At 44.9% G+C, this 23416-nt stretch overlaps 1 protein-coding gene across 1 annotated transcript in view; it reads right to left on the reverse strand.

Moving 5' to 3' along the window:
• LOC146863452 (coagulation factor XI-like) overlaps window positions 1-23416 on the reverse strand; it is a 350494-nt gene that overhangs the window by 182841 nt on the left and 144237 nt on the right. Inside the window, exons 6-7 of the mRNA XM_085643173.1 lie at window positions 17429-17597; window positions 6270-6376 (exon numbers count right to left, since the gene is read on the reverse strand). Coding sequence (XP_085499299.1) covers window positions 6270-6376; window positions 17429-17597 — 276 coding nt within the window. The remainder of the gene's footprint in view (window positions 1-6269; window positions 6377-17428; window positions 17598-23416) is intronic.

A 23416-nucleotide genomic window follows, 5' to 3' on the forward strand; every position in this document is an offset into this window, starting at 1 on the left:
CCCTCCGATCCTTTCCGCTTTGTGAATGGATTTTTGCGTATAGGATGACCCTTATGAGGTCTTTAGTGTCTGCACACTGGTACAGCAGCATTCTTCATGGCTCTGTGCTTCTGGTGATGAAATGTCACAAAAAGTAACTGATGTCAGTGCTCTGGGGTGGTGCTTATATAGGCACAGCGCAAATCACTTCAGAGGAGGACGACGCTAATGCACAGCCGATTGACGCCACCTACCGGTGCACAGAGGTACTGCTCAAACGGTTTATGGATTCAGTCTGATGCCTGAGGAATATTCTGAGGTAAGGAATCGGTGGCTAGATAGAGACTCTACCAGATAAGCCGTTACCGAAGGTAAGTAACTTGTTCAATGCTGTTATCCATGGTATATTCTCTGTTATACTGCTGTTTGTTGGCATGATATCTAGCTAAAATGTCATTGATTATACAGAGAAGTAATCTGTATACCAGTAATAAAGGTTTCCAGTGTGCTGGTCAAGGTGGTTCCTATGTTACAATATCGACCATCATAGGGCACGCCCTACTACTAAATCCCCTTCTTTATCTGGCACAACACTACATCGTCTAGTTAAGAGTATCATTATTGTTACTGCTACACCATGCACTGTTATATCTTCCATATCCTGTTGGAGAACTCCATGTGTTTTCAAGGTTTGTGGCACAGTATTAGTCAACCTTAACTCTCTTTTCACTACAGTTTAGTTTCTATGACATTTATTTTTCAATTTATTTTGTATTTGGTGCTGAATGCAGTGTGGGAGTATGATGCTGGTTGCAGTCTTTAATGGTGGGTGTGCACTGCAGTCATCTGATGGCAGATGTATACCTGTCTGATGGTTGGTGTGTTGCACATGATTGTGGCTGTGTGTGAATAGAATGAAGGTTTTGTGGTTGTATGATGGTGGTTGTGATGGTGTCTGTTAGTGGGTATGTGGATGTTGATGGTGAGCTCATATATGTATGCTGGTAGCTGTACAACCTTGAAATGGTGGGTGTGTGGTTGTTTCATGGCTATGTATCGGTAAGTGATGGGTGGGTGGTTGTATATTTTGGTGTTTGTTGGCATATGGTGGCTCTTTGTGTGAATAATGGTGGGTGTGTAGGCATTTCATTTTGGGTGTGATGGCATATGACGTGTCCATGTGGGTGTGTCGGCTTATGACAGTGGGATGTATGCTGGTGTGGTATTGGCAAATGATGGTGGGTGTGATTGCATGTATGAGATCATTTAATATAAAGAAGCTCACAACTCTTACAGTGCTCGGATCACACTTGTGAAATGAGTGCTGGGGCAGATATGAGCAGATCAGATCACAATTTCACAATTGTGCTCTAAGCTCTGGGAGAGCTGTAAGGATCTCACAGCTCTCCCACACCCAGATTACATTTGTGATCTGCATTGTGCGGAGCTTTTCCAGTGCTCAAACCACAACTTTGAAGTGAATGTTCATAGAACTTCCAACTACTCCTGTCTTCCACCGGCCTCAGCATTTTGGTCTGACATGGAAGAGTGAGGACAGCAGGATGATGTGAGGCCGGTAAATGCACTCTCGCGCTGGTTGGGCATCTTGCGCTTTTGGTGTGAATTTTAGTAATTCACCAGCATCTCTGCCTGGTGCATGTTGCTGTATGGGTTACTGGGGCTTCTCTAATTACTCCCACCCCCTTTTGGGTGTACGAACACAAAGTATCCTTCTGCCCCTGAGATTCTCACATGCCCTCACCCATCACATCACCATGTGCTACTTCTCATAACACAATAGCTGCACCTTGGTGGTCATAATACACAACATGAAAACACTCCATACATAGGCTCAAAACTAAAACTACACCCTTCCAACCACACACCCTACACGATGTAGCTTGCTCTCCTTGTGGATACGCGCTTAAATACACTATATTATTTAATCCTTCCTGATGTTTGAAGCATCAAGAGGGATTAAGAAAATATTAGCCATTACCCCAGTCCCTTTCTGGCAAGGAATAGAGGTGCTGCACATATACACACACATCATGCCCAAGGGTGGCGTGGGATACCTTTCCTAGGGGTGCCAGGCACTTACTATACCCCTTCCACTGCCAATCTGTGGGGGATATTTTGCACATCTTTCTCCCAACTTTAACCATGGTGGGCGGGCTATAAAGGGGGGGGGGGCATCTGCTACTTTATGGCTCCTCCATCACCTGGGAAAGCCATGAACTGCTGTGAACAGGTAATCATAGTTTTCTTGGTAAGTTCCTCACCAGAAGAATCTGTGAATATCACCTTCATGATAAGGTCATGTCTATTAAAAGTCTTTCTGGGTCCTTGATCCTGGCACTGAGTGGATTAGCCATTTTTGCTTGGACTCTAAATGCCACTTTTGCTCTTCAGCTTCCCTGACGCCTCTCCAGGTTCAATTCTTCCAAGAAAGGATCGCTGAGGAGGAGTGACATCAGTGAGCGCCAGGATAGAAGGTGATCCCACAGTCTGCGGAATTTGGCAGTGAAGTGGTCTCCCTGATCATTGTGTGAAACAAGATGGCCCCCACGGAGAGCAGCGACATTGTGGGACTGGTGAGTTTGTGGAAGGGGCAGGTTCTCCAGCTGACTAAGAGTGCTCTTTTGAGCACGGTCTGACATGCCATGGAGTCATTTGGGATGAATGGGGAAGAACTTCCTTGAATGGAATGGTCCAGCCCAACAGTTCTCATTTGGACTGAAGTCACTATCTGATAGTGGTGAATTTACACAGGAATGGTTATGTCTGACAAAGACATAAGGAAAGAAGGAAGACTGGTTGAGGTCTTCGAAGTAAGAAGGTGCTTGGCATATATTTGGGTCCTCAGGTTTCCCTCTATATTATTGGATCATTCCATCTTGCAAGTGATGGAATTCTTTTTTGTGGGATACCTGGATCTCCATGGATACATAGGAGTCACATGTCTTAACACGGTTCGCAGACTCCCCTCTTAGCACCGTCTATGGTCAGTTGATCTGGTGTTCCATGACACAAGCGAGGACAAAGGAGCTGCATGTTGTGCAATGAGAACTGCGACAGCGTGTGTCGAATCCGGTCTGATGTACTCAGCACCACGAAGTGTACCAAGGAATGGAAGGCCTACATTTTCACCAGTAGTGAGGTGCCACAATTGTTTTCAGACGTCACCAAAGCGAAGTCGTCCTGGGCACAAACTGACTGTAGCATACATACTTCTGATGTGTCAAGCACTGTTTGCTTTATTTTAAATATAGTCCTTTAACCCGTCTCTTGTTCCAAAAGAGGTGTTTGATCTTTGGTAATTACCTTGTGCATAGTTATATAAATTCATACCATTTAATTGTTATTTGGGGGCGTTTGCGGATGGCACTGGCTAGTTATCGTTAGGTCAACACTTCCATAGGAAATGCGTTTTTTGTTTTGGTAATAACTTTGGCCTTGTTTGACAAATCTCCATGAAACTTTCTAAACAAGTGCTTTATTGTGCCTAGTTTGAGCATGGAAAGTTTAAGGTGATATGTCCAGTGCTGGCCAAGAAGAAAGGGGGGGGGTGTCCCAAAACACATAATCACCATGTATTTTTCATAGACTTCTTCAGGGAGGGCTACAGGAAAAACTGCTGAACAGAATTACACCAAATGTACCAGAAAGCTAGATCTTGGTCTGCGGATTTTGATTTTGGTGATTTGGTGTAAATCCGTTTACAGTAATATTTTAGAAATTGAAAGTCAGAATTATTAGTATATCTCGACTGTAGGATCCTGAGTGTCAATTTTAAAATAGAGAATTCTGATTGGCCCTGGGAGCTTTATTTCCCTTGGGTCAAGTCAATCCGGTGAGAGTCAGATTCCAGCAGGAGTGAGCGCTCTGATTGGCTGCAAGAACATCAGGTCCTGTAATTGCTGGCAGCCATTACAGGACTCAAGGATTTAGTACCTTTCCTGAAGGAAATAAGAAAAAATACCCTGAGCCCATTGTGGACCCAAAAAATAACAGCAATTGTTGCTGCAAAACTAAAAAAAGAATACAAAATGGCAGCCCGAGGCCACGTTGTTTAATTAAGAGTGCCTTTTTGGCCAGAAGACCTAATTGACAGGGCCCGGCTCACATTCTGTGTCCTGAGGAGCCCACCCCAGGACATAGTAGTTTCCCTGCCCACACTGGCGCAGGCAGGGAATCTTTTGTTTGCTCCCACCTGGCAGGAACATTTTGTATTTTCCCACCACACAGGAGCAAACAATGAGTCTGCTCGCAGCTGGTAGGAGCTTTTAAAATCCGGCGAGCGATTCCTTTAAGAGATGGCCCCCTCCTCCCTTAGCCATTAATGGCCCAGAGCACCCCATCCCCATAGCCGGCTCAGGCCTGGCTTGCAACCAGGGCCTGTGCCCAGCTCTCCTCAGTCAAGGCCTTTGGGGTTGGCCTTTGGGGTTGCCCGCAGGGCTTGGCCTGCTGGCAGGCCCTGGGACCAGACCCCCAGCCGGCTTCAACCCCACATTGTGCATAGCCTTTGTTGTGCACAGCTTAGGTTTGGCCTTCAGGTCCCTGCGACCCCATCCCTCGGGGCCAAAACATATATAAAGGGGAGGAGGGCATGCAGACCACCCCCCCAAGCCTTAATTGGCCCTGGAGACTGCAGCTTTCAAGCCAGTTCCGATAAAAAGGGGAGGGGCCACTTGGCCCTCTCCACCAGCCTTAAAAGGCCCCAGGGTCAAATAAAATGAAACAGGAGAGGGGGCATGCAGGCTCCCTCCCCAGGCCTTTATGGTCCCTGGGAGTCCATCCCACGGGACAAAAATCTGAGAGAAGTTGGGCATGCTGCTTGTCCCCGAGTCTTAATAGGCCACAGAGACCCCATCCCCTGGGGCCAAATACACTTCAAAAGAGGAGGTGGGGCATGCAGCCCCCCTCCCTGAGCCTCTTTAGGCCCGTGTGCCCCCCCCCGAGGTTATATTTAATTTGCAACCAACCAATCACAGCCAGGTTATTAACCTATTCATATGTTTGTATCGAGAGCTTTTGTGTTCATGTTTTTAAGTCTTTGAAAGTGTTCGAAGTTGAGCTTGTAATCTTGTTAATAAGGTTTTTTTGTGCATTCGTTCTTCTTCCCCTCCCATTCTATACTTCTGCCCATACTTAGGACTGAGTATTCTTGGAGCAGCTTGAAGAGAATCCTGGGTTGAGAGTGGATGTTCACCTGGATGTTGTCAAGGAATAATGAGGCCAGTTCTAGAAGTAAAACAAAAACACGTGAGCTCCTCACTGTGTAGAGGAGGGAACAAGAGGCACAGGGTTTTAGGAGCTAGCAGCCTCCAACTATGAATGTTTAACCACAAAAGAGCTGCTCCTAAAGTGATAACCACTATAAGGTTTGAGTTATATTGTGAGTGAGGACATCTCACAAAAAGTAACGGACTGGTCTCACACACCACCTGGTGTCATGCTTCATCATTGACCAGTCCTCGCCCTCTAAATCCTTGGTTTGATAGAGGGCGGGCATACACCTGACGACAGGGATGCACTTCTAAACTAAGTGGGGGCCCGTGTATAAGTGAGTGAGATTAAAAATCATTATAGTTATCCTCATTGTGTTTTTTTAATGTGAGAGGTAACTATATGATGTTTTAAAAGCAGGTGACGGTATGTGGGGGAATCAGTGTCCCCTAACCGATGTCCTCACTCACAATATAACTCAAACCTTATAATAGTTATCACTTTAGGAGCAGCTCTTTTGTGGTTAAACAGTTCTAGAAGTAGCCAGGAGTCTGTCATCTCACTCCTCCATGCTGCAGCAGATCTGCAGGTATACAGGATGCGACCTACAAGGACATGTTAATTGATGCTTTTGGTAGGTGAACATTTGCCGGAAGTTGTCATATGACTTTTATGAGATGTTCTTGCCATGAGGATAGTAGGACTCTGGAACGTGACAGGATGCTATGACTAATGTTCTTCTCCATAGATGTGTGTGTAGATTTTGGCCCGCAACTTAAACCAGTTGATATAGGCTCATCTTCTTTACCTTTGGTCTTTAAATTTCATAAACAAAATATCATGAAGCATGCAACATTTGGGGCACTATGCCATGAGATTTATGGAAGCAACCCCCCAATTTAGCATGTTACACTGTGTAATACTGTGTGGGGAAACAATTCAAGTGGAGGTTCAAAGACTAGAAAAGAGCTAATTAAGGTGTCAAAGATTACAAATGTACTTTTTGCAGTATTTATGTGTCCTCCACCATCTGAGGCCAACAGATATTGATCAAAACTCACTTTTCTGGAACTCTGACAATTTCTTTGTGAAACCTGACAGCACATTTGGCAAATATTGACTTCCAGTTGGAACCCCCGAGGCGCTTCTCCTTAGGTAACACATGAGCCTGTAACGAAGTACAGTAAATTGTATTTAGTTTATTTACTTTATCAGTAGGAAAAGGATACAGTGACAACATAGGATAAAGTTTGGGGCAACGAGCTGTCTCCGACGAGCGGGGAGGGGAGGTGCTCTGTTTAGAGGGGTGTCTAGAACTGAGGGGCAGAGAAACTCCTGTTCACTCTGTCATTAGACAAGGCCACTGCAAGGACTGACACAACAGAACAGGCTCAACTTTACCTCTTTGGAAAGAGATGACAAGATGCCTTGTAAACCTTTTTATGGGAACAGAGCTTAAATCTGTGGAAACTACAATGAAAAGAGATATTAATGTTTGTTGGCAAACATAATAATTCAAATTTCTCCCATTGGACCAAGATCACAAAGGTTGTGCTCCAACTAGATGTGACTTACTCTTGCACTTAAATCAATTCAACTCAATTTCCATTTTATTGGTAAATTATTTAAAATCAGCCCAATATGTGTCCAATCGTGTAATACAAGGTTCAAGACAAGCGACATCAGTACTTCCATAGATCATAAAACATAAAATGTATACATTGCCAGCTAGAATGATAAAGGTACTGTGCATCTTTCGCCGCACGCAAGCCAAATATTACTCTTCCTGTTCTCTCATCCTCAATTATAAAATGACTTCTTAAATCCATTCACCTCTCATGACAGTGGAAAAGAATCTATGTATCTAAGTCTGGAATGTGCACTATTGTCTTTGATCTAACTAGACCTTTTTAAAATGTTTCGATTCTAACATAAGTCTCGCTTCTTTGAAAGTCTTGCTTCTTTACAGGGCAGATACAGCCTTCTCCCATTTATTGACTGTTTTGTCAATATTTGTAGCAAAACAGCTTACACATTGTCCACCTGCTCATGCTACACACTCAGTCATAGCTTGCTTTATTTTGCTAATCTGAAGGACTCATCGGAATTTGTTGTATCTTGAATCTTCGTGGGCAGATGCCGATCAGATGTGAAATTGTTGCAGAGACCCTACAACATCAGTAAGTGACGCTCTCATTTTTAGGTCAAGCATTCAAGACCTGTTGTATATACTTTAGTATATATACTTTAGCATATACTTTAGTATATACTTATATGTGTATATACTTTGTGGGCTCTGGGGATCAGCCCTAGGACTTGTCTGCTTCCGCTTAGGGACTTTTTTTTGCTGTTCAACTGCCTCTATTTAACTTTCTTGATAGAAAATGACCAGCAGAGGTCAGTAAAATACCAGACTCACTTTAGCATTCTCTAGATTCCAGTCCATAGAAATTGTCTTTCACGAGCACCCGTAGACAATAATATTTTTTCTAAATCTTGTATTTTCATTGATATGACCACTGAAGGCCTGCTTTTATATTAAAAACAGAGCTTTGGACTATACCATTTCCCGCTACAATGCAATATTTCACTCCATGTGTTCCCATACCTGGTGTGTCACACAGTTTGGTGCTTTCTTTCCCTCCATGTTAAAGAACAGTAGATGTTTCAGCACCCAGGCCAATGTGCTGCATAGCTAAATACATATAAGGTCCCAAAGACGAGACCGGTTGAATTGCAAATGCTTGTTATGTTTTGCTGTCCTTATGTCAGCAATAGGACATAGTACGAGTGGAAACCTCATGTAGTTTACCCCTAAACTGATTTTTAAATGAGCCAGATGGCCAGGGTTGACATGACGACCAGGCCGACTTGCAACGAGAGTGCCCAGGCCCACGGCAGCCGATGACTGGAGTGGCCATGCACGCTGAACTGGGTGCTCAGAAGACCATTCTCAGAGCTACCCGCTGGCTTACCTCTTGGTAACTCCGCTGATGCACTGGCCATCTTGATGTCTCACTGACCTGCAAGGAAGCGTGCCCCGGACCCTGCACCCAGCGGCACAGGGCTAAAGTGAGAGGCTCCCATCCCATTCAGCACATGGAGGAGGCAGCCTCCCACAGGGCCACACCATGTCTCTCTCGCTAGCCGACGGCAGACGGACACCAGGGGCAGCTGAACACAGGAGATAAAAGCTTGACTAGGAGGATGACTTTCAGTAGAGTTTACCAAGGTAGCTGCTCTTCTACTTATGAAACCCTGACCCAGAATCAGGATGTCTATGAATGATTTAGCACCAGGTGCCCCACGAACATGTGTTGCACTAACGGTGCCCCCTTCCTTCCCTGCTCCAGTCCACTGGCTCTATGCACCACCTTATTGACCAGCTATTCCAGACAAACCAAGGCTTCACGGCACTGCGGCATCATTAGAGTATTGGGGGATTCTGACTTTCAGATGTCAAGACATAACTCTCATTGGCTCCTCAGCCAAGCATCTGAACCTGCGGCTTCTCTTGTCCCTCGGAGGATTACTACTGCAACAACTCATCATCTATAGGGTAAAACTAACATGTCTCCCGATGGTCTAAAATCAGCTCATGTTCCCTACTGGTGGGTGAACAATCCAACGCTGTGTGAATTCTGCTGCATAACGATAAGAAGAGTCAATATCAAAGGATCAAAAAGCAATGCCTCCATGTACTCCTAACCGCCACAAGCCAATTATTCCTGTGGTAACTCTTCTGACACCTCCTGCTTGAAACCCATAAAGTCAGAACGATCTTGAGTCCCTGCTCTCACAGTCCGTATTCATACTAAAAATTAAAATCAAGAAAGCTTTTTCCCTACTGCTCCATGGGAGGTTTCTGTCCACCCTGAGTCCTCCTAGGGACACATGCATTATCATTTGGAAGGCATATTTCCCCCATCAAATTTCCCACCTGCTGCTGTCACCAGAGCGGGTCCTGCCCAGCGGGCACTGGTTACATGGCGCCAGAAGCAAGAGCCCCACAAGACTCACTGACTGGGTAAGTGAAAGCCTCCCACTTATCTTACACCTCTCATGTCTCTTCACAGTACTAGACTAGAGAGAGTTTCAACAGGATCCTTCTTTCCCCTCTGACTCTGCCAAGCTAGCTCCTTTGGCTGTGGCTAAGCTAGTAGCTAGGGACAGTGAGAACCCTCCCTGCTCCCGGAGACCAGGATCCCCATGCCTTATGCCTCTGAGGGCGGACCACTCTGATGAGGGCACCTGGAAGGAGAGCCCCTGGGCCAAGTGTCGGTCGGGTCCTTTTGGGTAAAGGACCGCAACCTCTGCCCAGTCCTTGCACATCCACCTGGTAGCCACAGACTGTTTTGCTGGCCGGCACACAAGGGGAGGGCTGGGCTCTGTGGCTGGGTTCCATCTCAGAGGTGACCGAGGGTTGGGAATCAGCCACTCAGACCACTCTGCCATTAATGATCCTTCAACAGGCTCACCATGTTACGACTTTTACTTTCTCTAGATAGTCAAATTTCATACTCTTCTCTTGACTCTGCCAAGGTTATTACCAACATCGGTAAACCTATCTGAGGACCTGACTACACAGTTTAATCAGTAGCAGCGAAGGACGGTGTGTACAAAGGGCAGAGACTTAATCAATGCAAGTTCATGACCAGCATTTACTGGGAATTCCTCTATCATAGGAAATAATTGCAATACTTATCACAAACGAGGATCAGCGTGCTACCTGCACCTGTTGGCGAAGCATAGATATATGCCAATCCATTTTGTGTAGCTTGCATGCAGCCCCAAACATCTGAGGCTAACACAGACATATTATTGCTCCATCTTGTGTTGCGGAACGCCACTTGTTCCTCTAAGAAGCTAAACTCAAGCGAAAGGGGTCACATACCTACTAGCATTAATATATCTTGTTCATTATCGGAATTATGCAGATATATTGCTCCTCCAATTAAGAACTGCCTTGCACCAACACCCATAGGATCGAGAAGGAGCTATCAATCTATCAATGCTTTCCATGCCTGGGCTGGCTGATGTTTCCAGTGAGATGTCAAATTAAGCCTCTGGCTCCACTCCTAGTGATGCCCTTCCGTCAATTCCTTTTAAGTTTTAGCTTTCCAGCCATAACCCCTGTGGAACCCTATGAATTTGTTTTCCCGGAAGCTGCTTGATGGGTCTAGGGAATAACTCAGTCAGAGCGTTAGTTGGCATCGTTTATGTTTGAAACTACCACGGTATCTTATCATCTGCATACCTCTGACTTTCACTCTTTATTAATGAAAATATTCTTGGCAAATACTTTGACTTTGATTTGTCTTGTGCCAGTCCAAGAATTTCACCTCTACTGGCACAATATGAACGCCATTGGCGCCACTTTACCATGGCCCCAGCTCTGAAAACCAACAAAATAGAACTGGAGTACTATTCCATTATTCCTAGCGGAAGTATTCAGGAGACTGACCTGCTTTGAACACTCTGATTTTTTCAGAGTAAACTCTTTGGACCTCCAGGACACTCGTTCAAGATCATCAAGGGGCGGTGTAGGGTAGGACCTGGGATAGACACCTGCCTCGTGGCGGACCACTAGCTCAATCCCAAGATCCAACCTTGTGCTTTTTAACTGCGACAACTTTAATGTACCTTACTGGAGAGGGAATTACCACAGCTGCTGGCACTAGATGTGCTCACCAATGGATCGTCGTTAAAGGATTTACAGTGAACTCACTTCAATTACAGGTACTCGAAAGAGCCCTGTATTGTTATTTATGACCACTAATCTCCTGAGTCGGGAGTTGGACATTTGCATGCTTGGTGCCTTCCATGGATGTGGCAGCCATTAATTAATAAAGAAATGGTACTTTATGTACCTCCCGTGGTGATCATACATAACGGTGAATGAGAACCTGATTCCTCTTTGCCCATTAACACCACGGGAGGTACAGAAAGTACCAACTAAAGATGATAGGGCATACATTCAAATGTATTGTTACCGTCCAGGGGTTATGTGATCAGTCCGAGATTATCTAATAATAATAATAATAATAAAACCATTTCTAGAGCGCCTGGTTACACTAACATAGTGTGTCCCCGCGCTGACAAATGCTGCTGCTCCCCTAAAAGACAAAAGTCTGGGAACAAACCCGGATCCAAATACGCAAAGAGGTTAGTTTTTACACGGAAATAGGTAGGTTTTCAATTTTAATCGGAATCTTGCTTCAGAAGGCTCCATACGAAGATCAAGAGGAAGCCTGTTCCAGTGTTTGCAGGCCAGGAACCTAAAGGAAGCGCCTCCAATCTTGGTCCTGCGAACACGGGGAAGTTGGAACAACATAGCTCCAGCAGATCTAAGATTGCGGATGGGACGATGGAGGGTGAGAAGGTTACGCAAATAGCCAGGGCCTTTACCCTGGGCTATGCGATGAGCAAAACAGAGAGCCTTGAACCTGATTCGCTCCTCAATGGGGAGCCAATGGAGTTCATGAAGTGCCTTTTTACCTGATGCTCTACGTGGGAGGTTTAACACCATACGTGCAGCAGCATTTTGTATGCACTGGAGTTGGTGAATACCTTTTTTGCTAAGGCCCAAAAGGAGAGCATTGCCATAGTCCAAATGAGGCGTGACTAAGGCATGAATGAGTGTCTTTCTAGCACTAATGGGGAGTAATTCGAGGATTTTACGGAGAGTTTTAAGTATTCCAAAGCATTTGCCCGTGATTATGCTAATCTGATGCTTAAAGGAGAACTCCGTATCCAGCATGATCCCCAGGTTTCTAACAGACTCTACCGGCTGAGGAGTTACCCCAAGTTGCGTAGGCCACCAGGCTTGTGACCAAGCGGAGGGGGATTTCCCAACAACTAGAATTTCTGTTTTGTCGCCATTGAGGCGCAAACAGTTGTTGTTCATCCTGCCACGGAGAGCATGCAATTAGAAAAATTAGTGGCCACATCTGACTGGTTGTGAGTGAGTTTGATTATTAATTGGGTATCGTCAGCCTATGTGACGATATCCACTCCAAAGGCTTCCACAATATGGGCCAGAGGCTCCATATAAAGATTGAACAACGTAGGGCTCAGACTGGAGCCCTGAGGAACTCCATGTCTGAGCTTTCTAAGGGAGGATTTATAAGGGGGACAGTGCACCTGGAAACTCCTGTTAGCTAAAAAGGATTTAATCCATTCCAGTGCAGATCCCGTCACTCCCATGTCTGAGAGGCGAGACAGCAGCGTTGAGTGCCGCACCGTATCAAAGGCTGCACTTAGATCTAATAGAACCAACGCTGCCGTCTGCCCCTCGTCAACTAGTTGTCTCAGACACTCAGTAGAGAAGAGAACCGCTGATTCCGTGGAGTGGCCCGCTCTGAATCCTGACTGTGTTGAATGGAGAAGGGAATTCTCCTCAACAAATTTCATAATTTGTATGTTTACTACCTTTTCTGCTACTTTTGCACAGAAAGGGAGAAGGGAGATAGGCCGAAGATTGTGATGCTGGGAGATATGCATTGAGGCTTTTTTCTTCAAGGGAATTACTTGAGCCCTTTTCCATACATCTGGCACATAGCACTCCTGGAAAGATAGGGTGATAAGGTGATCGATCTGATCAATCATGCCTTCTATGGCCCCCTTGCAATGCTTAGGAGAGATTACATCAAGTGGGGAGCCGGACCGGATGCTATTTATAATAGTGAGCAGATCCTGCCTCTCCGGGACTTTAAAACATGTCAGGAGGGGTTTCGATGCGAGGTCGTTTCTCACAGTAATATGTCTATTTGGCAGATTACCAGCAAATGTGGCATGAATTGCGTCTACCTTTTTCACAAAAAAGTCCGCAATGTCATCACATAACTCATTAGAGTAGGTGTCTTGGGCCACCAATCTAACAGGAGCAGTAAGTTCTTTATAAATAGAAAAAAGTTCTTTAGTGGGATTCTTTGCGAGTTCAATACGTTCCTTAAAGTAGGCGCCTTTAGCTGCTCTTATGAGTTTGTGGTATGTTTTTAATTCACTTTTATAGTTCAACATGTCTTCAGGAGAATAGTTTTTCCTCCAGCCACGTTCTAAATTTTTACATTTGGCCTTTGCTACTATAAGATCTTTTGAAAACCAGGGGGCAGTTTTAGTTTTTCTGGCAGGCGGCTTGGATGTCCATGGTGCTACAGAATCTAGAGCCCTGGACATCCATGTCTCATAGTTATTCCATGCCTTAAGCAGAGTATTACTAGGCGGGGGAGGATCTTTAAGTAAACCGGTTTTGAAGTCATCCGGCGTAAACTTTCTCCAGTCTCTGCGTTTTTGGGGCTTGGGCTTGGTAAATAAGTTTTTCTGTTGGGCTATAGCTACCTCAATAGGAATGATAAAATGGTCTGACCATGGTATTTGAATCGGATTTGCAACTGTAACCCCCTCCCAGTTCGCAAAAACAGGGTCTAAGAGATGACCTAATTGATGAGACGGGGAGATAGATTGGAGTTTGAGTGCTAGGGATTCAAGTATTTCTACTACTCCCTGTGCCTCCTTACAATTAGGGTCCTCGAAGTGAAAGTTAAGGTCACCCAGAATAAGAAATTTCTTGTATCGCAAAGCATGCTGGGTTATTAGCTCTGCAAGTTGATTACTAAATTGAAAGGACTTGCCAGGAGGCCGGTACATGAGGAATCCATTAATAATGGTTTGGGGATTGACGCCAATAGTAAAAAAAACACCCTCACAGTTGGATAATGTAACCTTCTCCAAGCTGCAGTTAAGATTGTTTTTATAAATTATAGCCAGTCCCCCCCCTTTTTTTTAATCTCTATCAAGTCTGAGTAGGCAGTAGTTTACAGGAACAGCCTCCAAAGTCTCGGGGGTAGAGGCATCATCCAACCAAGTTTCGTTTAGAAAAAGCACATCGATATCACTGTCTAAGACCAGATCATGTATCTCCCTGTTTATGCTTTTTCATTGATCTGCAATTTAATAAAGTGAGTTTCACATTAATCAGCAGCAACTCGTCATTACTCCGACAATTTGTGGAAAAATGACAAGTAGCGCAGTGAGGAGAGAAAGAGTCTGAGTCTGCAGACATAGGGCCTCATGTAGGTGGCATACACTTTACCGATTCTAAAATACCGAATCATACCGAATCGGTATTTAAGAATCGGTAAAGTGTATGTAGGTAAAAATTCGGTAAATGTTACCGAATCGGAGTGAGTCGGTAATTACCGAATCGGTATTTACCGATTCGGTAATGAGGCATACCTTCCCATTGAGGGGAAGGTATGCCTCATTACCGAATCGGTAAATACCGATTCGGTAATGGGGGAGAACATGCAAGGGTGGCAGGGTGTCACATTGACACCCTGTTGCACCCCTGATTCGGCCATGTGTGCACATGTGGCACACATACATGCCCTAAGGGCATGTATGTCTGCCACATGTGCACACTTCTAAGCGCTTTTAAATGCTTTTACTCATCCATACTTTATTTACCACCAACTATTAGTTGGTGGTAAATACCGACTCCTAACAACACCCACACAGTCCCCCTACATCTGATTTCTGTATTCGGAATTTACCGAATCGGTAAAATTACCGATTCGGTAATTTTACCGATTCGGTAATTTTACCGATTCGGTAAATTCCGAATACAGAAATTCACCCCCTACATACCAAAAGCCAAAATACCGGTCGGTAACGGTATAATTACCGAAAATCGGCCGTTACCGACCGGTATTTGGCTACCTACATGAGGCCCATAGTGTGGCGACAGCCGTCTGCAACTATAGGGCGAAGGGCCAACAGATCATTGATGGTATAATGGATAGATCTGTATACGTTCCTGGTGGTGTCCATAGCAGGGGCAGGGGTCCTGGCCCCGAGCCCCGGTCGGCTGCGGACGGGCGCAGACGGGCTTGCCTTTGGCGCGCCTTTGGCGCGCCCGCTGCGCCCGCCCGCTGCGCGGACGAGTTGATTCCTTGATTTTATACATAAAGGAGGAGGGTGGGAGGGAGGAGCAACTAGCCCGGCAGCCTTACCCTACTCAAGATGGCGGCTGAGGAAGATCGAATGAGCCAGCGCCCAGCAACAGCAGTGTGGAGTCAGGGCAGATCAATTTACAGCCTCAAGCGAATGCCAGTCTCGCAGCAAGGTAGCAGGTAGGATAAAAATGCAAGCTAAATATTTACACAAACTAAAAACTATTTTTACCTGAACCCAGGTGCAGCAAGGGTTTTGTCTGGGGTATCAAAGTGCAATCCACTGGCAGCCACCAGTGGTGACCCATCACTGACATTCTTGCTTTCCCAAAAAGTTAAGCTTTAGTGGGGAGCGGGGTAGGGGGGGGTTGAGGTAGAAGAGATACAGAGAGGGAATAGTGGTCTGATATAATCATGATGTATATTTGGACACTCCTTTCTCAACTAGGAGCAGGCGTTTACTCTTTTTTTGTTTAAACTTGAGCCGGTTGTTTTGCTGATTGCTCAGCAAACTAATGCAATAACATAATATGGGTATTTGTAAAGCGCACGTTCACCTGTGGGCATCTTGGCACTGAATAACAGATTGTTATCGTTACCCAAGCTATAACAAACAAGCAATAAAACAGGCAGAAAGAAGTTGTCAGCATTGCAAGGACAAAATACTAGAAGATATTATTTTATGTTATTTCTTTTTTTAATAGGGTTCCTCAGTTGTACATAATGTCTTCTTGGTTATATCTAAGGTAAGAAAAATGCAATGACACTTTTTTATTATGACTTTTAAACATGCTGCACAGCAGTCACACAGCTCTAAAACACAACTTAAAACATTGGCAAAGACAATAGCTCTAGCTAAACACTTAAAAGATCCCACAGGCGAGACCTATTGGCTATGCCAATGCTTGTTTAATTTAGAATAGAGTCCCTGCTATTAGCTTACGCATGCCCAGGGTCCCGGTTTGAGTCTGGCAATCCAGACTCCCAGGCAAAGTAAAAGATCACTGGCAAAGAGCCTCAGCAGGGCCTGTTGGACATTGCAGCGCCAGCCTGACGAGGGGGTCTACACCCCAATGATAAAGCATGCCACCTCTTGGTGGGTGAGGGCGCGCGCTTCCTATAAAGGGTGCCTTTGATGACTTTAACTGTCCAATTACAAAAAGTGGACATATCCGGCCATCAATACAGAACTGCACACCTATGACATATTTACGGATTCGCCTTATTAGAGAGGACATGTGCTGGAAATGAACGTCTCCCTTCCCCTCTCTTTTTATTGAGTGGAAGAGCTTTCTCCATGGGGGAAAGTGTTTTTAGTCAAAGAAAAAATGTGAGTTTGCAGAGAGGCTCCATTCCCCCTGTGGTGTGGAATTCTACCCTATGTAGGATTCTGCAAAGGGGAGAAAAGCGACCCAGTGGAACATCACATGACATCCCCTATAGAACACCAGTACCAGGGCCATCTTCCCGGGGATGCTGTTGGGAATGTTTGTGAATTAAAAAATAGGTGTAAATCTCTGCTCTCATTTTACGCCTTTTTTGCATAGGGGCCAATAGTTCTAAAATATGTCTATGTAAAGTAAAGGTGGATTTAAACACCGTTATCTTTAAAACATGTTGATTGTGAATTCGTAATAACAGCTATTCATGTAAGCAATAATGGGGGCCACTTGTAATCCATACATTTGGTTTATTCTGAAAACCTTAAGGTGGTCACCTGCAAACATACTACAGTCCCAACATTAGGCTGCGGGTAAAGTTTCAAGCTAAGCCTTAAAAAGTTGTGCAAAGTTGGCAATCTGTTTGCAAAGGTTGCCGCATGTTTTGGCTTCGTCCAGCATCACTTGTCACATGGAAGCGTGATGCTATGAGAGAAAAGGTCAACTTAAGTTTTCTATTCAAGTCTTTCGCCTGTAAAACTATTTTAGTGGATGTACTCTCCAAGTATTTTGTTTAAAAAAACCTTTGCATTCGTTGAGAAGACAATTAATGACGTTGTGGGGGGGGGGTGAGGGGGGTAAGCCTTTGCACCCTTGCAGACATTGATAACAACATTTTCAGAGGTGAACTGACCCATGCCTTATTGAATGACCCAAACCAACTCCTGATGGAAGCGCCAAACAACCGTAAGTGCTTGTTCAGGCGGAGGGAGTCCAAAGTTCCCTGGTACATTGCTTAATAACCCCATCATAAGTCCCAAAATGACCATGATCAGGTAAAATGTGCTTAAATTTAAGCTTGTACGTGGACCATTCAACGCATCTCACCTTTTGCTACTTGAGGCAAACTGATCTGTGTAGAAGGTGAAGAAATAGCACCGAGGGTTCTTGGTGCAGGCGAGCTGGCAAATCAACACATTAGATCCACCAAACTCCGCCACAGAGGTCCCTTCAAGGTCAATGTTGGGGATGATCGCGTCAGCACATCCCTTCTCACCTGAAGCAGAAACAGCAAGAAAGGGAGTGAGTCCATTAGCTGGGCAGTAACACGTGAAATCAAGGTAGAAAAACAAGTTTATTTAGACAATTGTCCATAAAACATTCTAAAAAAAATGTAACAATTAAAAACAATAAAAGGGCCCCATCTTAACTACGCGACAGCCCCTTCCCACTACGATTCATCTTCAAACCTCTGCTTAACAGACTGTAAAAACCGAGCAATTCCAACTGCCGCATCTAAATAACGCATTTTTGATAACAGCTCCACAGCTTTCGTCCTATGGAGAGAATCATATTTAAAAAACGGAGGTCTTAAAAACTTGATTCAATTTTCAAAATAAAAGACGAGGTCCATACGTATATGCAATAAGGAGCCTTTCGCATTCAGGGGGCAGGGGCAGAGGCCTTTATTATCCTGAACCCTAGCCCAGTACTGGCGGGATGAATAGATTGGATTAATACTGCCTAGATCTCAATCAGCGCAACAAAGTCCAGTATCAATACTCACAGATATCCATCAGAGCAGCAAAGTCCAGTATCAATACTGCACAGATATCAATCAGAGCAACAAAGTCCAGTATCAATACTGCCCAGACATCAATAAGAGCAACAAAGTCCAGTATCAATACTGCACAGATATCAATCAGAGCAACAAAGTCCAGTATCAATACTGCCCAGACATCAAGCAGAGCAACAAAGTCCAGTATCAATACTGCACAGATATCAATCAGAGCAACAAAGTCCAGTATCAATACTGCCCAGACATCAATCAGAGCAACAAAGTCCAGTATCAATACTGCCCAGACATCAAGCAGAGCAACAAAGTCCAGTATCAATACTGCCTAGATATCAATCAGCGCAACAAAGTCCAGTATCAATACTGCACAGATATCCATCAGAGCAACAAAGTCCAGTATCAATACTGCCCAGACATCAAGCAGAGCAACAAAGTCCAGTATCAATACTGCACAGATATCAATCAGAGCAACAAAGTCCAGTATCAATACTGCCCAGACATCAATAAGAGCAACAAAGTCCAGTACCAATACTGCACAGATATCAATCAGAGCAACAAAGTCCAGTATCAATACTGCCTAGATATCAATCAGCGCAACAAAGTCCAGTATCAATACTGCACAGATATCCATCAGAGCAACAAAGTCCAGTATCAATACTGCCCAGACATCAATCAGAGCAACAAAGTCCAGTATCAATACTGCACAGATATCAAACAGAGCAACAAGTCCAGTATCAAAACTACCTAGATCTCAATCAGCGCAACAAAGTCCAGGATCAATACTGTCCAGACATCAATCCGAGCAGCAAAGTCCAAGATCAATACTGCCTAGATATCAATCAGAGCAACAAAGTCCAGTATCAATACTGCCTAGATATCAATCAGAGCAATAACGCCCAGTATCAATACTGCCTAGATATCAATCAGAGAAAGAAACAAAGTCCGGTATCAATATTGCCTATATATCAATCTAAGCAGCAAGTTCCAATATCAATGCTTTCTAGAAATCAATGAAGGCAACAGGGTCCCTGTGCCAAACACCACATAATAATCAATCAGAAGAGCTTGGTTAGGGCACCCTTACCCACATCATAAAAAAACCTTGATTAGGTCACTGTGCAATTCTAAGGGAACTCTGCACATTTTCTAGCTGCTGCAGCACAAGCAGCAGGTGATTCTCCAGAGAAATCTGTGTTACCTTCAAGCAGTGGCAACAATTTTAAAGTCAATGAAGCAAGAATATTATTTAATATAGCGAAAAGTGTTGTGAGCAAAAAGACACAAACATATTTATAACTCGATGAGAGTAACCAGAGAAATAGATTTTTTAAGTTTTAAGTCAAAATACTCAATAAGCATTTGCAATGCATTAGGTCTCGCATTTACGCGAGTTTGAGCTATTGACATTGCAAATAACAATGCCTATTGGCATTGTCATTTACAATGCCAATAGCTTTAACTCGTGTAACTGCGAGACCTATTGCAGGACGGTGGGTGCAGCTTTGATTACAGTAGGGGAGGGATAAACCTGTGAGGGGCTACAGATGAGCATTCGACCCAAGGAGAGGTATACCTGCAACAAGGGTTCAGAGTAGTCACGGGGATGGGCACACCTTCAGAGGACAGTTGAGAGCACACCTGAGGAAATGTAAAATCAAAGAGTGGAGGGACGCGGTGTCATTTTCTGAGGGGGCAGCGAGGGCGCAGTAGGATAATACACACAGTGGCCATGTGGGAGCAATCGCCGGGACAAGCATACTGGGGAGGGGGGAAGGGGGGTCTACATTGGGTCCTTTACATGAGCGCGGCAGATGTGAGCCTGTATCGGGGCTGTGGGTGTTCTTAGAGGCCGGGCCGCAGGAATATACTTGGAGTGCTGGTATTGGCCGTACCTAAACTGAGCTTGCCGCTGTTGTGTGTAACACTGCTGAGTCTTTGGGTCAGTGGTGAGTCTTTGTGTGTGTGTGGGGGGAGGAGGCGGAGGGGTGTAGGATACCCGTAGAGAAAGGTCCAACTTGACAGTAAATCTGAGAAATAAGGTAAGATTATATTTCAGCAGGTAGATAAGAAGGTAGAGGTATACCTGGGCGCGAGCTACAGTTACACTTGGGGAGAGAAGTTGGGGTATTCCTCAGGAAAGAGGCACGCTCTGTATATGGAGAGAGTGGTGTCCACGTACATTGCGACCTTCCCTTCAAAGTATCATGTGAGTATTGCGTTTTCCAAACTCGTCTCGGTGTTTAAAGAGGTAACAGTTCAAAGTTTTTATTTCATTTCGGTAGTTGTATACACACCTGTCTTAGTAAAGAAGGAAATGTGTACAGCTGGGTGTTTTAAATGTCACTGTGTGTTGTCTTCCGGTTGCTTCAGAATGCTGACTTGAGCCCCAGGTGAGGCTGCGCCTCTCAAGAGGGAGGTGAGGTGTTACCTGAGAAGGGAGTGCGGATTATACTGGAGGACAAAGGAAGGGGTGTACCCGCGAGAGGCAAAGAGATGCCCGGGTGGGCCGGACAGTGGAGGCAATAAGCATGACGAAGATAATGACAGGAGCAAGAGGGAGGCTACCCCCTACCAGACCAATACCATAATTTAAAAGTGGGCGCAACGTAGAAGGGTAACACCCTGCCGCCGCCAGGAATATGGGCTTGAATAATTGAGGTACAGGCGCGCTGTCCCAGCCTTTGCCGATGGCAATGCAACCAAGACAAGCAGGAAGTGGGATAAGAGAGGGGGTGGCAAATGGCGTGTACATTTTGCGGGCGCTTTGATGTTCGCAGTGGCCGCGCGGCTCACTGAGAACATCAAAGCGTCCGCGAAATGTACACGCAGGCTGCCAAATGGTGCGCGCGCCCGGCGCACATGCACTGTGTGAAAGTGATCGCGATCACGATCACACATCAAAGCGGCCGTGCGGCCGTGAAAATGAAAGCAAACGGTGTGCGGGCTGCCAAATGGTGCGCGCGCACGGCGCATATGCACTGTATTTGGAGGCCTGAAAGCACTCGTTTGCACTTCCAGATCCCCCATTTACAAAAGCTCTCGCGAGAGCGGCGCTAAAGCGCTGGCTCAGGCGAGACCTAAAAAGGCCTTTAGGAACAATGAAAGTCTAAAGATAAGTTTCAGCCAAGGTGCACTACACAAAATGACCACCATAGGCCGCTCTTACACCAGAAAAGAAAACAAGGAAAAGTTTCCCTCAAACTGCTCTTCCAGGCTCGGTGGTGAGGGTAGGTCACTGTGCACGGCATGAGCCACGTAAAACTCCTACTTTTTGAGGAATTGTTGCTCATGTTACACCCACCGAGCACTGTTGTGGTCTGGACCTATACTAAATAGGGTAGTACCAGACATTAACAGGTATTTTAACTAAGAGACACAGACTTACTTAATACCACTTCAATTGAGAGTATTAATATCATAACACTCTCTCCTTTTGTAGATAGTTGTTTTTTAGGTCCTGAAGAATCGCGAGTGTACTAACTCCATGCGAGTAACATGTTGACCATCAAATACTAACATAGGCCACTCTTACATGAGTCATTATACTCTGTTGAGTGTTACACCTTCACGTTTTTAACCAGGGAAGGAGGCCCCCAGAATAAAATTAATTCCCAGCTGGCACTCTCAACCCTGTTTTATATCACTTTTTCACATCTACACCACTCAGGCCCCCTCACCCGCACTTCACCATACGGCAGTTGGATTGAAGATCTCCGATAAAGTGCCCCTTACTAAGGGAGTTCGTTAGGCATTGCACCGCCGGCCCGACGAGGAGCAGCCCATATGATGAAGCATGACACCTGCAAGGGTGTGTGAGGGCATTATTATCCAACAAATGGATTACCAACTTTAAACACACATAGTTGGATCCAGCCTTTCCTTTGACTCTTCCTTTGACTCTTCCTCTTCCTCGTTTTTGTATATTGAGGAACAGCAGGATAACTCCTTCTTGGTAATTTGCACCTCAAACTGCTCTGCCTCAGAGAGGGTCAGGGGCAGAATAGATAGCTTCCACACTGGTACAGTCCAGTGTTTGCAATCTTCCTGGTGGTCTTGTAGGTGCCTACAGTCACAGCTTCAAGGGTAAGGCAGGCCAGTGCTTCCTGCTACAACCTGCTACAAGTTTCTTGATACTTGCTAGGTCACTCCTGTGGTCTCTCTTACAGCCCTGAGGTCTTCAGGGGGGGCTTCCAGGCACCACATCTTTTACCATCCATGACTCCCCCATAACATGTGGTCAGCTAGGTCTTTTTCACAGCAGAATCTCCTACAGCTTTTTGAATCCCAGGAGAAGTAACTGGAGGAGAACTACTTGACCCTTGGAGAGCCGTTCCAGCAATGGTTGCCAGTGGGAGTCAAGAGTTCTTCAGTCTCCTCCTCCCTGAAGTCAGGCAAAATCTCATTTTATTTCAGATATTTCTTCACCTGTCTAGGAATGTTCTGAGGAGGTGATGCTGAGTTGCCGGTCTTTTCTTGTGCACTGGCCAGTGATTGGAGAATGTACTATATCCAACCATGACTACTCTTCCACACTATGCCCACCATCTTTTTCTGAACGACCTCTCTTAGTGTACTTCAAAACATTCGAGAAACCCTAAAACCAATATAACTGTTTACATCCTTGACATGGAGATGCACTGGTCCTCCTCTACCCACTCACTTATTAAGATAAAGTACCTTATTTTCTGCCACGGTCCTAATGTACTAAAGCTATTCAGTAGGATAGAGAAGTTTCTGCCAGCCACGTTTTGCATAATTGTCAAAAGAAGAAGTATTTAGCCTACCCTGTGGTATGCCAACTGTTGCTGTCTCCCTGCTACGTATCTAGTTCCTATTATGCAACCAGTTGTTGACAACACCCTTACCTTCCTAAGCCCAAACTTTAAGCCTTTGTCCTGTTGGAGCAGATTCATTGACATCTAGCCGCCAGGCATGTGCATAGAGCCTCTAGTGTATGGGTAATAGCCAAAGTGGTTCTAAATCCGTTTTTTCAGGCAGCACAAAATACACTTTTTGTAAAAGTTTTTTTCCACTATAGGCATCAAAAATCTGCTTTCATCATGGAATTAATTTTTTAATGTTACGGTAAAAATAACTTTGAATCATTTCTCGAGCTTTTTCCCAGGTGGAGATATAAAGTAATATTTTTATTTATATTTAGGACTGTTCATGGAGAATATAGCTTTACCTACACTGTGGAATCAGCTTCTGGGTTATTGTTCACTGGGAGAATATACTGTGAGAAATTGGGTAATTGGGGCAACAGCCACAATTCTTGTCACGGTGATCCACCAAAAACC

This window comes from Triturus cristatus, chromosome 2_2 (genome assembly GCF_964204655.1).
Source record: "Triturus cristatus chromosome 2_2, aTriCri1.1, whole genome shotgun sequence".
NCBI classification, from domain to species: Eukaryota; Metazoa; Chordata; class Amphibia; order Caudata; family Salamandridae; genus Triturus; species Triturus cristatus.